General features: G+C 40.8%; 1 protein-coding gene across 5 annotated transcripts in view; it reads left to right on the forward strand.

Annotated features, from left to right (window-relative positions):
* The window catches only part of LOC118328286 (band 4.1-like protein 1), a 77936-nt gene that overhangs the window by 35743 nt on the left and 26995 nt on the right, over positions 1-15198 (forward strand). For all 5 annotated transcript variants that reach the window (XM_035661941.1, XM_035661940.1, XM_035661942.1 and 2 more), the window contains exons 2-4: positions 5325-5462; positions 6862-7029; positions 12236-12340. In XM_035661941.1, coding sequence (XP_035517834.1) covers positions 5424-5462; positions 6862-7029; positions 12236-12340 — 312 coding nt within the window. In that variant the 5' untranslated portion in view covers positions 5325-5423. The remainder of the gene's footprint in view (positions 1-5324; positions 5463-6861; positions 7030-12235; positions 12341-15198) is intronic.

Raw genomic sequence — 15198 nt, forward strand, 5'->3', positions numbered from 1 at the left:
GGCTGAGTCCTTGCTGCAGCGGGTTCAAATCCGACCTGCGGCCCTTTGCTGCATCATAAAGGCCATAAAAGCTCCCCCCAAAAAAATAAAAATACAGAAAAGAAATGTTAATCAGAAGTGTATTCTATAAGAGAACAGAACAATGTAACCTTAGAAAAGAAAAGGAAAAATGGATTAAACAATCCCTGTTTTTACCCAATATAATCTTCTGTAACTGTAATGGATTACACTCCCCAAGCCTGGTCTTGTTTACATAAGTTTGGTATGGCAGTCTGCTCTAAATACGTAGAGTCTCAGCCTCTGATGAAGATAATCAGATGCACATGTCAGAAAATTCTAAATGCTTTTTTTGGAACTGGGAAGAAAACACAGCGCCATCGTTGATGAAATCATCCAAAATTGAATGTAGACTGAATGAACGTATTATCATGTTTCTACAAAGAGTACAGTTAACTTGAGCTTTCTGTTAGCAATGCACACAATGGCGTTTTAAGCTTGTAGGGTGGACGTTTTGTTTGAACCAGAAGAGTTTCATATCCATCCAAGCCTTGGAGGTGCTCCAACTATCATTTACCTAACATAGTCTTTGTAGAAAATAAACAGTTTTATCCCTGGAAACCTGGACAATTGAAATAACTTCTTCCACTTTGTAACTGCATTTGAACTCAAGCCCTGGAGTGGGACAGGACTTTAGCTTTCTATGCCTGTAATCTAAGATCACTTTATCTCCAGTATACCATCACTATTGCTTCACCATCCAACAGAGATACTGTACATTTTTTGTACTCATCAATAATTTGGTCTCACACTGACCACATTCCTCTATCCCTGTACATCATTTACAACCAGTTGTTGTTGAGTTGAGTGCTCTGCTAACGCGACTCTAACTTTAAACTACAAGCTCAACACACAAGTCCTGAATGATTGCTGTAGCTGCAGACCTGTGTGTTCACTCACATGGCTATATTGCAAATAATTCACAGGCTAGTAAGGGGATACACTGTAGTCGCTATTTTGTTCTGTCTTTCTCCTTTGCCAGTGCGGCGCTCTTTGTGATTACTCGACTGCATTGTGTGCTCAGTGCATGCTAATGGCTAAATTTGATTAAGACCACAGAGCTGATGGATTGTACAGTGGAATTAGAGTTGTGTATTGGCCAAGTAATGATGACGGTGCACTGTAAGGGCTCAGATGAGGAGCAGGTTATGTTTGCTGGTAGAGGGAGGTTAGCAGCAGCAGCGGCCTGCATCTCTGCTTCTAAGTCTCCATCCATCCCTGCGTGCAGCTGTGTGCAGCTGTGTGCAGCTCCTCCACCGCTAACATGAGGGGAGGCTATGTGACATTCCCTCTGAGTCGCGATGCCACATCAGCTTATTTCCTCCCTCTTGTCATTCCTTATCTTTTCAGTTTATCCTTGATCCTTCTGTCTTTCTGGCCGCCTCATCTTTTGGCCTCTTATCTTCCCTCCTTGTTTGGTTCGTCTCCCTGCTTCTGTGTCACTCCTGAGTAGAGAGACGATCGGGTGTGTGAAACAAAAGAGTACTCTATGCTGTTACCATGGCAACTGCATCTAGGAGCTGAGCCAGTTCTCTTCCACGGACATGCGCGCTCAGTCTCTCACTCTCCCTCCACTTGCCTCACTTAGATTAAAGCTTACATCTGATGAGAATGAGGAGAATGAGAAAGAAGCAGGAGAAACAAGGGAAAAGGCTGTGCTTGTTAGAGTGGCGTTTCATAACCCTCCAAGGAAACAATGTGCTTTTCTCTGTGATGAATCATTATTACTGATGACAGATATCAAAGACAGACATTGTCAGTGAACTGCACACGATGCACAACAAAGGAAACACAGAGTGTATCCCTGCACTGCATGGTGCTTTCTTCTCCTCTGTAGAGGTGTCGTTCGGAGGGTCGACAGAGGCGATTGCGAGTAATGGTCTGTTACAGGAAATTAAAGCATTTGCAGGGCTCTGCTGCCTCGCTCCATGACATCAATCTGTATTAATTGGGCAATTAATCTGATTTCATGAGAAGACGTCTCAATGAGGGAACCCATTTACCACATGTGATTTGTATTTGCGTATTGTGTGTACGTGAGTGCATGTGTCCTCGAAGGGCTTTTTCATTACTGGCTGACATGTATTGTACAAATCTTTTATGACCACTTCAGTAACACAGTAACTATCGATTTGGGTATGGTTAGAAAATGTGTCACGGTTGGCTGTGTGCTCGTTAATGTGTTCAGAACCGAAGTGAAATATACCCACAGTGGGGACCAGAAATGGTTAGACTGGAGCTGTTTTCAGATAATTTGTTGATGTGAACACAGCACAGCCGGGGTATATGCACACACAGGGCTGTAGATGAATGCGTTGTGTCATGTAGCCCAGATGGATGTTAAGTGAGGGGGGACGTCAGCTTCTGTTTGACTTGGACAGAATGAGAAAGTGTGCACCTGTAATGCACACAGGGGAGGCGCTCGTTATTTTCAGCTTGACTGAATCGGACCGGGAGGCGTACGCGATAACAGAAAGACATGGCGGCGCTGAGTGTTTTGTTCCTTCGCCATCAGGACACGATACCCGGCGGAGCTTTTCCTCTCCAATCAGGAAGTTTACTTGGCAGTCAAATCCACGATTCAGCCAGTGAGGGAAAATTGATTTAGCAACCTATTGTTCAGTGCCCAGCTGGATGAGACTGCAAGAGAGAAATGAGGCCCTGAGTGGACATACCATTGCATGCTTCATTTTTGTCCCCAAGGAAGGGAATTCATTTCTGTCAAATCACTGTGATTGTAAGTAATGGGACAGTTGTGATAGCACAGTAGAGGAGATGGAGGAGGAGGAGTGAGGGGGGGGAGGGGGCGGTTTCACACTCCTTTAACCACGTGCAAATTATGTCAAGACCTTCCCTAGCTGGGAAGTGGGCGGGGGGGGGTCTCTTCTCTGAACCAGTGTGAACCGGTTGTGTTACTGCCACAGTCGTCAGCCATGATTGCCCACAACTCCCGGGTGCAATATGTTGATATGATTTGGTGCTCGTGGGCATAGAGACCTCCAGGGTCATATACTGACCGGATTATATACAAGGTCCTGGAGTATTGTCTAGGGAACTAGGGAAAAAATACACAGGCCATACTCCGGATCCCACTGAGGATATATGTTCTCACATTATGTACCTTGTCTTTCTTTCGTAAAAGGTCACAGAAGAACATGTTCAAGGGTCATAAGCATCTTTCTCATCTTAGGTTATAATACAATCCACTCTGGAACACAAAACTATCTATCCACAGGGTACTTTGTATTTTGATGGTAGCTTCTTGAATGGATTTTAACAGCGGGAAATTTTCTGTGTATTCGTATAATTCACAGTAATGTCTTTGTGTCATTGGTATCACAGAGCAAAGGCTTCATTTTTAATTCACTTTCCACTGACATTTTACAACCATACAGGGAGAAATCTATTGTGGCGGAGGCAGAGAAGCCAGTCTCTCCTTAACAGACAACAATGTAATGCACACTATGTTGCACATAAAAGTTCCCTGCCCATGTGGGCTTATAAGACATAAAATACAGTTGCAGTAGCAAAACAAGCCTTGTCAGATAAGCGTTTAAATTATTACACAAAACTTTCCTCTGAACAAATACTTTTCTAACAAACATGACTCAGGTATTAAATTACCATGCAAACCGAATAAATCTGCATTTTATTTGAAGTGAAGAGTACAGTCCTTAAATCATCATATATCATATCAGATATCATACTATAAGATGGATGTCATTTTAAACCTACGTTTTTCTTTGGCTAATTGTAAAAATAGTGCACTTAGCTTAGCTTAGCATAAAGACTGGAAACAGGGGGAAACTTCTAGCCTGGCTCTGTCTGAAGCTACAAAAATCCAGCCACTAGCACCTCAAAAGCTCACTAATTCACATTACATATATCATTTTTTTAATCCATACGAAAACCAAAGTTAAAACAAGAAGTCCTGTTGTCGCTGTGAGGTTGTAAGGCAATGAGCCCAGACTTTATACGAATTAAACAAACAACATATAACATGTTAATTAGTGAATGTAAGAGATGCTGGTTGGTGGTTACCTTTGGACAGAGACCACCCAGCTGTTTACCTCCTGTTTCTAGCTCTTATGATATTAGCTAAGCTAACCATTGCCTAGCTGTAGCCCCATACCAGACAGATATGAGAGTTATATCTTATCGTCTAACTCTCAGCAACAAAAAGCAAATACACACATTTCCCAGAATGACAAACTATTGCTTTAACATACTTTATTTCTAAATATAACACTGTGGCCTGTTTATAAAATAAAAAACTGATCCAGCAGTGTCCATGTGAAAAGACCCACTTAATTTTGTCACATATTTTTAATATCTTTTCAGTGAGCTCCTGTTTGGACATGCTTACAGTACACACCTCTCTCAACTGACAAAACTGGCTGCACTGTACTTTTCAGCTGTTCAGTCCACCCACACATAACCTGCAACTGAAGGCAAAAAAGTCCAACAGATCTCCAGATGAATGTATAAATTGCCAAAGTAAAGAAGAAGTCAGTGAGGTAGGCTGCGGGAAAATGGCTTCACACCAAAGAAAATGACAACACTCAAAGAATAATGACACATTATACTATACAACTCAAACAAAGTACCTCTTCTACACTGTAATGTGTGCATCTTTGTGTTGTGCCTGAAAATATTTTTATTAGCCAAATCAAAGAGAACATTAAGATGTGAGCTTATATATGCTACTATATCTGATATGCCTTTTAGGCAGTAACACAGTCCATTGCACCATGGAGCGATACAGACTGGAGCATTACACGCATCCATATCCACTCATGGATGAGTGCTTGTACTCTTGTCAATTTTTTCGGTTTAACACCTTTGTGACTGAAGGAATGCACTGTTGATAGCCATGAGCACTGACGGTAGCGCTCATGGCCTAATTCACTAATTCTTTTTTTTTGGTAATCGTCATCTTAGTGCTGGAGCTTGTCTTGCTTAAATAGCTGATCATTATCTGGCTCAGTGAGGGATTTTGTAATTAAAGTAAATGTCCTTGACGGCAAGGTGAATTATGTCTGTGGAAAATGTGTTGTATCAAGAAGCTAGAGCTTTCAGAATTTGTAATGAAGGTGTGATCCTGGCTCTAGTGCTGTTATTGTTTTTGGGTGAATGCTTTCGTGTTCTGAATTTTCTGCAGCGCCTGCTGTCATCTCAGCTCTTTTGATTCTGAAAGAAAGCATGCATTAATGCTTTTGACATGGCATTTTGAAGAACTTTTTTGCTGTGTTCTTGTCTCTTCTCAGGTTGGTGTTACTTTGTTGAAGCGACAGAGGCAGGCCCTGAGTTGGAGGTGAAGAGAGCAGGATAGCAGTCCTCCCAGACAGCAGGGAGCAGTAGCAGGCATGCAGGACTCCGCTTCGGACATCAAGATGGCCAAACAGGTCAGCACGGCCCTAACTGCACAAATGGATCACTGCTAAAGCCACAGACTTCCCAGTGGTTGTAGAAAGTATACATACTGGAACTATTAGCTTTTAGTTAGTATTGTAAGTTATAATGTAAGTTAAGTTGTAATGGGTTTCTAAAGTTCCACTTTGATTGAGTTGCACCTGCTATTCATTAATCCAGTATGAAGTTTATGTGGGAAGTCCTTCCTAAGTTCTTAGTAAGAAATACTACTTTCAACTTTGCAATCTGTAAAAAATAACAGTTTAAGGGGTGTAATGATACATGAAACTTAACTGACAGCCCTTTGTAAATATAAGCCTGACTTTATGTATTCATAGAAATAGTTTGAGACTTAATAGTATTCATGCAGTTTAATATGGTAACCTAGCCAATGCTATTTAGTCTTGATGTTGTTAGCACAACATTTTGAGGCATGTTTATCATTTTTGTGAAATACATTTTTTAAATCACGTTTAAATCATTATTAAAAAGCATTTTATCAAGTCTCAGATCAGATATGTCGACCATATTCCATATTTGTTTCTTTGCTCTTCAGTCTAAACGGTATAGGCTTACGTTAATTGTGTCTGTTTTCAGTTAGCTAGCAGCAGTCACACGTGGCAAATACTGCATGTAAATAATTACTAACAAGTTCAATTTGTGTCTGTGTGAGAACTGCGTTTATATATCTTTGTTGTGCAAGCAGTTCTAATTCGAGAATAATCTTAAAAGTTAAAATTAGCTTAAAACAAGGTGTAACGTGTGAAGAGCAGATGCAACTGGCTCCAACGCTTGTGTTTTATTGTGCTGAGAATATCATTACATGGCAGAAAAACTAGAGTTCATTTGTTCATATTGCCTCTTTTACAACAGGCCTTAGGGTCTTGTAGATAATGAGGATGACACTGATCATTAAGAGGTTTATCTGGATTCATCAACTTACAGTATTTCTTGATGTTGCAGCAGTTTTGCCTGGTCTGAAGCAGAGACTTGTTCCAAAGAGACTGAAGAGGCTATGAAGTATGTCTAGGGATAGCATCACTAATGGCTGCTGTGTTAATATTTTATTTCAGATTTCTCTTTTGTCTTGTAATTCAGTGATTGGTCTATTAACTGGAATTCAATGCAGTTTCTAGTAGATCAGATTATACTGTCTGTTTTTCAGTGCCTAAAATCCAATATTTATTAAAGCCACAGTGCTGACTCTCCACCACTGGCTTTTCCTTAGGCCATTGTCATCAAAGAACATAATCTTATGGCACTGTCCTGATATTGATAGAGTACCTTAAAGTATTTTAAGTGTTTCAAATATCTGCTCAGGTATCAGTGATGCCAGATGAAATCCGTAACTGTGTCTTTTGACTGCCTTTGTTTTATTATTTATGTGTTAAGGAACAGAACTCCAAGCATCTGGACGAACACAGAGAAACAGATGACATGTCTGAGAAGATGTCCCCAAACAAAAACCTCAAATCTCCCCAGAAAGGCTCCAAACGACTTAAAACCACCCCCTTCAAAGTGACCCTGCTGGACACCTCCGAGTACGAAGGAGAAATTGAGGTATGCATGATGGAAGGCAATTTGTGGTTACATGTTTTTGAGAATTAACCTTAATATGCTTTGAACAAACTGTTAAAAAGCAACATTCTTTATTTATTTTATTTTCCTCTGAAGGCAGTTGTGTGTGTTGTACAGTGCTGCAGAGAGCAGATAAAACAGGCAAAGAGAATAAAAGAGAGGGTTCCGCTCTGAGAGCTCACCAGGAGGTCAAAGCCAAAGCAATGTTGCACATTTTGGTAATACAAACAGTGGCACAAAAAAAGTATGCAGTATGAAAGACTTCATTCCACACAAGATATGTGTTGTCATTATCCAGCAGTGTGAAAAAGGACATTTCCCATTTTCTGAAAAAAGAAATTGCAAAAGAGTGGAGAAAAGAGATAGATGTAAGTCCATTGCCTTAGATAAGTGCACCGAAAACTGGAGCTGGAGCTTTTGGAGCTTTTATGACTAGCAGCAGCATACACCTCTGGCAGAAGAGGTCTATCTTTCCTTCTATTATATATTTTACAGTGTTGTGGTAGAAGGAATTCATTTCAAATTATTTGACTGTGGAGATGCTGTGGACTGTGCTGCAATATCTTAAGCTATTTCTTGTTTAAGCTCAACTTTCTCAAAATCTAGGACATGATACGTCTGTCTGGAAACACTCTCTCTGTACCTGTGATGACAGAGTTTAAATCCGGCTTCTGTCTGGGCTATTTGGTAGCAGCCTGTGTCACAGCTCTGCCTCTGCATTACTTCAGCAAGACTTCTGTCTGGTGCAGCATGGACTAGGACTGGAGACATACTGTGCATGTTCATGAGTACTGCTGGGTGTAACTATAGTTCTTTTTGAGTACCAGTGGAAGTGCCTGTGTATCACAACAAGTTGTCCAACCTAATTGAGAATATAGGCTATTGCCTTTCAGTACGACCCATTTTAGCGTTCTAATCTGGCACCTTTGGCAGTAGAAAAACAGCGTCAATGCCATGCAAAAAAAGTGATTATTCACATTATGTGTGAATTATTTTACATGACTGTTTTCTGCCACATTTATGGTTAATGTGTTGTTACATTTAGGCAACATAAGCTACTTGGTTATACTCAGGGTTAGGTTAATATAAACCAACGCTGATGTGAACAGATAACCTTGCAAGGCAGTTGGACTCATGAGATCACACAAGAATCCATTTTGCTAATCTTCAAGCTATATGCTTTGGTTGAGACCATTCAACTAACCTAAAGAGGTTAGCATTGTAGATGCTGCTAGCATCAGTTATGTCAGAACTGGAGAGTATTTCTTCATTGGAAGAAGAGCAAAGAACGCCACTGAGGACTTTTCTTGATGGAAAAGAAAAGATTTGTCCGCTCCTCTCCCGACTGGCTTCGGCAAAGGTTTGACTACGTTATATGGTTCATTGATCTGATTGGTTGAAGTTCGTCTGTGATAGACAGATGGTTCATCAAATCACCTTCCTCAGTACTCAGTACTGTTTCATTAGACTCACCAAGGTAAATGACTCAACTGAAATCTACTAAATCTAATCAAAAAATGTAAGCCTCAGTCCAAATCTAAGGGATCAGGGTTATTATTATTCAATTTCAGAAAGCTCCTCTAGAACCACATAAGACATTATCTGTTTTATTTAGCTTGAGCAGTACTCCTTGTGAGAAGTTAATTCATTTTCATGTGTAAAATGAGTTAAGTGACTCTTAAACACTGAACCATTGGGTGCTTTGCTATACTGTATTTTGTCAAATGGAAAAAAAGGGGTTAAATCATGTTTATATTCCCCTTACTAAGGTATCAAAATACTCTTGTTTTGGAATAAATGCTGATTTTGTATTGGCATTAATATAAAAAAAGGGGGTCAGAGGATATCACTTTTGTCCAATAAAAGCCTTCAGCACAGGCCGCTAACAGGGTGCTTGGAAATCTATAGTTATTACATAGTTGCAAGCCAGGTGCAACCAAGGAGAAAATAGAAGGGCAATGTTATTATGAACCACCCCTTAGGATACTTATCCACAAGTGCATGGAACTTTGCGTGTGTGTGTGTTGGGGGGAGGGCTCTTTTTATGTGTGAGGTAAGAATATCAGGAATGCTACACTTGCACCAACCTCTCTCTCAGCGCTGTGAAAACATTCAGAAATACCTTTGGACCTTTTCCACACCACAACAATAGTTCACATTATGGTTATGAAAGCTTTTGTGTCTTAAGTGCTCTTCCTGAATATCCGCCCACCCTCGCAGCACTGCCAGACATTTGCCAATGAAGGCTGTACAGAGCGTCTCTTGTCAGTCCATGCTTTTTAAAATTCTAGTTTGGTGAGAGCCTTGGACCTCCAGGTCATTGGCAGGCTTGCTCTCGCTTCCTGTCTTTAATTGCTGGGGTGGAACTTCATGCCTGAAATATCCCAACCTCCCTCATGCTTCCAGGAGTTGGTAATAACAGCGTTGCGAGAGGGCAGGCCACACTTCGGGAGCGCTCTCCCTGGAGGAGGTGCCACATTCATGGGTTAATTAAGTCTCTTGTCATGGATGCGTGGCTGAGCCTCCCCGTGGTCCTCAGGCAGGAGTGGAGGCAACACGCCCTTATCCACTTCTCTCACCCAGTCTCCCCATCTGCTCACAGGGGTGTGATCTGCTCGACTATGCATGGTCAAGCATGGCCGGGCCGATGTGCAGAACAGGGCTATTTGGGGTGGAATTGAGTGGTTAATTGTCTTTTTCCATTGCCAAGATTCTGTCTTAGGTGTCCATTCAGGTGGCAATGTAGAGATCATTATTGAACAGTTGAATATTTAATTGCTCCAGAGCAGAGAGTGGATAGGCTGGATCACCTCTGTCATGGATTATTAAGACTCCACATGCTGATTTGTTTATTTAATTTTGCTGGCTGCTGTTGATATAATACTGCATACCTGCTTTACAGTGGCAACGATTCTGTTGGTGACATGCTGACTAACTTGATGAGAGCTTATAAGCACTTCCCAAGTGTTGCTCTACCATCCTTTCACCCATAATGAGGCAAGGGCGAAACTCTTCTTCAAGTCTTAGCCTTGAGATATTAAGAAACAAGACAGCAGAGGGATAATACTGCATCTGTTTCCCTGGCAACTGCTTGCTCCATCTCCCTGTCACCTCGCAAAGTAAGCCCCAGGGAAGGAGGCACTGTGTGTGTGTGTGTGTGAGTATAAGCCTGTCAATGTGTGGTCTAAACATTAACATACTTCTGTTCTATATTTAAAAGTGACATATGAGCCCATGTCATTATTTAATTTGCTCTATGAAATCAATGAAGTAAAACATTTTTTGATACAACCATTATTTTGCAAAATTGGCTTCCTGGGCAGTAAGTGATGTGATTTCTCAAAATAAGTCAGGATGTCCTTTTAGCTTGTGCTGACTGGCGAATGAAGAGATGATCCTTGATGGTTTTTCTGCTTCTGATATTAAGGAACTAAATTGTTATAGAAAATACAATGTAAAATCAGCTCTCTACTGTGCATTTACAGAAGAAGTTGTCTGTGAGGGGCTGTCGGGTGCCGCCGGGATGAGGATCACGTGTTTTAATCGCACAATGTAAGTAACTGTGCTGTTGTTCCGTTTACATATTTTTCTGTTGTCAGGCTCAGAAGTAGTGTGAAATTTGATCACGGCTCATGAATACTACCTTCACCAGCAGTCATTACTGAGCTGTTGCGCTTCAGATAAAATTGTTATTATGTGATCTCTACATTGTCTGACAAATTGAACAAAAATACGGGTTAATGACAGCAGCTGTGCTGTGGGATCCGCTATGTTGACATTTAAAATGAGTGATCACAAAGAAAGTTTGTCCCTCACATCCATGTTAATTCAATTCCAAATCAATCAATACTCAGTACAAGGGGATTCAATTACTTAAAATCCGATTAGTGCTATTCTTTTTTGTAGATATCAGAACTCCACACAGGCAATAGAGTCTGGCCAGCCAGGTTTTGACCTTCAAGTTTGGAGGCATGTGTGCCAACCTTTGAGCCACCATGGCAATCGATGTCTATAGTTTTTTTAATTGTATAACAATCAATCCAGTGTGACAGGCACTAGATAATCAAATCCATGGTAAAAACACGTCAGACTATATTTGAATATAAATATAGGTTTATCTCCCTTACTTAGAATTATACATTGCAGTAGCCCTGACAGTGTCGACTGATGGTCCAGCACTTTGGTTCAGACTGAAATATTTCAACTATTAAATGGATTACAGTGACATTTGGTCTGGTACAGATCTTCATTGTCCCCAGAGGATAAATTTCACAGTCTTCGGTATCCCCCTGACTTTTCATCTTGTGCCATCATCATATAAAAATTAATGACATTTCCAACTGCATTCATTGTACTTTGTGTTTAGTAAAAACAAGCAAATGCTAGCAGACAAACACTCAACTCAGTAAGATGGTTGAACGAAGAAAGCATTACCCGCTTAACATGAGTATTGTCACTGTGAGCATGCTGACACCAGCATTAAGCACTGAATACAGCTCCACAAAGCTGCTAGCACTCACAGTGTCAACAATGGACATTGTGAAAATATCACTTGACATATTTGACCAGTTATGATGGTCAAATATGTCAAGTGATAGGTGATAGATCCTGAATACTTCTAAGTTAGTCGGTTATTTTGATACACTTCTTGCATCAGGGCTATATACCAAGGATACACTAATCTGTGCCAAAGGCTCCTTTTGGTACTGTGTGGTTTCTTTGTGCATCCTAACGTTAACTTCCACATTGAAACTCCCCCTTCAATGTCAAAACATGAACTTGTCACTTGAATCTGAAGAGAAATGTTCCTGAAATGGTCACCCTGAACTCTGTCAATAGCAGATGAAATCTCTGCTTACAGTACAAAGACCAATCTTCCCCAACAATTCACAAGCCATTTTTACTGTCAAGTGTTTGATGTACACCGACTGGGACACAACACCAAATGGCTCTGCTGTTTTATTGTGTGCAGACCCAGAAAACAGGAAAGCAATCTTTGCAAGCGCAGCTGTCTAATGGGGTCTGGCGTTGGTGACCCAAGTCTTTCCCGATAAAACTAGCTATACCAGTAGTAGACTCTTGTGCACTTATAGTATCATAAATGTAGTAGATAATCTTTCTGATGCTTTCTTCTGCAGTGATGTTGACCTTTTTACTACTGCTGTGTCATCTGTGTTTGTTTTTGCAGAAACACTCCAAAGGACAGATCCTGATGGACATGGTGTGTGAGCACCTCAACTTGCTGGAGAAAGACTACTTTGGTCTGACCTTTGCCGACACAGACACCCAGAAGGTCAGTGAATTGTGTGCCACAATAACCTCGTGGGACATTTCAGTGCATAAACACGTTGCTCACAGAAAATCTGTATTCCTCTCACTTGTTGGCTGGCTCGGCTCTCTCAGGGGGGCACTATCCATCATTCAGAGATGAATGGAAAATGGTAATTTCAATGCTCTGTCTGGGTTTGGACAACAGGCAATTGAAAAACGTGTGCAGTTGGAGAAAAGATGAAAAAATACCTAATCTATTTGCAAGATGTATATATGAAATTTAGTTATACAAATATTTCTCAGAAGCGGAGCTGCTCTGCCGGCAGACATATTCTCACTGGTTGAGTTGAACCTCCATTGACTGAAGCCTGAGAAACAGTTACTAGCTTAGCCTATATATAGGAATTTTAACTAACCATAACCCTAATATTAGCCACCATGACCAACTGGTCACACCAGACTGAGTAAGGCTGTAGCAGGAAAACCCCATAATGTGTATTGGATTCAGCAAGGGTGATTTTTACTGCTTATGAATCCAACATCTAAGCATTTTAACTAGCAAACCACCAAAACACTCTAAAATGTTTTTTCCCCTGCTTTTAGCAAAAGCTAGAAAGGGTTGGTTTACCTAAATTAGCTCACTTACTGTTGGTGGTGTACATGTATTGATTTATTTACCTAGATTTGTAGAGAAGGTTATTTGTGGAGCTTATAGCATACATATATACATAGCAGACATAATGTCACATTATAGACTGTTTTGGCAAACAACTGCCTATTGCACATCTAGCAGACACAACATTAGCACTTCTTTGGTGTCGTGTCTCTGGCCACCTCATGAATGTAAGCCCAGAATTCACTTTGTTTTTGAGATGACAGTTCTACCATCTCAAGAGGCCCTCTTAGGAAGTGGTGGAAATAGTCTTATGTGAAAAGTGTTGACAGTTCTGCATGAAATATCAGGGACAGATATCTCAAAAGCTGGCCACATAAAACTACATTTTTGTAACTTTATTTAGTCAGAAATACTCAGATTCTTCGGTTCTTTGGTTCTGTCCTCTGAGGTTTAATTATTTCTGCTTCTGTTAAATGTGTACATACATTAAACTTCAATCAGCTCACAGATCAGTTTGACATTTGAAGTAGAAGGTCTGAATATGTTTCCCAATGATCTGTGTTGACTTGTTATTGTGCACAGACTAAATTTATTATCATATAATGGAGTAATTGACTCTGAACTGATGGGTCCTAGCTGTCGGCTCATGAGAGCTCTTTGTCAGATGTGGGTTTTGAGTTTTGATTGATGTGAGCCTCCCTAAGGGCATGCATGTGATTGCAACAGGCTACAGAGGAACCTCCTGCCATTTGAAGATGACAAGGAAAGATGACAAGACTAAGTCCCTTTTAACATCTGGAGCGTAGCCTCTGTCACCATCGTCAGCTTGTGCGTGCTTTGTCTGCTCACCTGTTGTGACTTAATGCGCGTTTGGCAGCTGAGGCTCTGGATTGAGCATGATCTCAGCCCATGCAGACAGGTTAACTAGGGTGTTAGAGAGGTAAACAGGCTTGAAGTTCAAATATTTTCCTTAGGCTTGGATCAATATGACAGGCTCATCAAAGACAGGCTTATCAGAGCACAGCTTGAGCGTACTGTCTGGGGTCATCGCTGATTGGTAGACCAAATAAGCCTGAGAATTGAAATGTCATTTCAGATGCCCTTTCGCTGTCTCAGTTGGGAGAACAAGGATTTAATCTTCACCCTTCGGGAGAACATTTATTCCGTGTGATTGCTTCATGAACTAAGGTCGCAAAAGCAAGAGCGAAGCAGTCGGTAATTAAAAGTTCTTCCTGCTTTTCTGCAGAGAAAAGCAAAGCAGCAGAGAGCGCCTTACAATTGAGTGCTCTTTGGCCTTAGCTGATATAAGACAGATTCAGGGGGACGATAAATGCCTGTGGCTCATTAATGTCTTTAGCAGCCTGATTAAACGCTGGAGGAGTATGTGTGTTTGTGTTGGTGTACATAAATGTGTGTGTGTGTACGTGAAGGCATAGTTCAAATTGCAAGAGATGTTTGCATTTTTTCCAACATGGTCACAGGATTGCACTGTGCAGTATCAACCTTTCATGCTCCTGATTCCACTCTGACTGATGTGACGCCAGCTGCCAAAAAGACTGTCAGCATTAATAAGCAACTGCTGTGTGGTATTCAGGTTAGCGAAGATCACTGTCAGCTCTGTGCACCACAGGCAGCATGCAACTGTGTTACATCCTGAAAACACCTGTTTATTATTGTTTGTTCTGAAAGAACAAAAGTGACATATTCCCATAGATTATATGGGCAGGCCCAAAACAAAAGGGGTGCAATGGTACATAGAAGTCACAGTTCAGTTCAGTTTAGGGTACGGTTCAGTGTGAGTTTGTTACAAATCCAGCACAAATACATGAACCATTACAGCCCTACAAAACAAGTAAAGTATGATTCAGTGTAAGGATTTCTGGTCCAACTTTGTGTTCTTAGACAAGGGAAAAACATCTGAGGAGATGTTTTTTGACCTATGGCGAGGGTTATTGAGGGCTTCTCATCAGTTCATCTCAATGAATGGGGTTTTAGACAAATATACATAGCACTTTGTATAGGCTTTTTTCAAAGTATGCCACTAAGACCTCTTCTATACCAGCATAGAGGCACATCTCCTTTTTAAGAAGATGACCCTGATGAAGGCCGCAAGCTGAAATGTGTTGCAATAAAGTTGTTGCAAAAGTTCAATCCCATTTAAATAGCATGCTCAACATAAATTGTCAACCAGTAAATTGATTTCAAGGAATCAAAGAAATGTATTTATCATTATACAACACAAGGCTGTATAACCAACTGAAAGT

The sequence above is a fragment of the Morone saxatilis genome, unplaced genomic scaffold (assembly GCF_004916995.1).
Source record: "Morone saxatilis isolate NCDOM2014 unplaced genomic scaffold, NCSU_SB_2.0 Contig18, whole genome shotgun sequence".
NCBI lineage: Eukaryota > Metazoa > Chordata > Actinopteri > Moronidae > Morone > Morone saxatilis.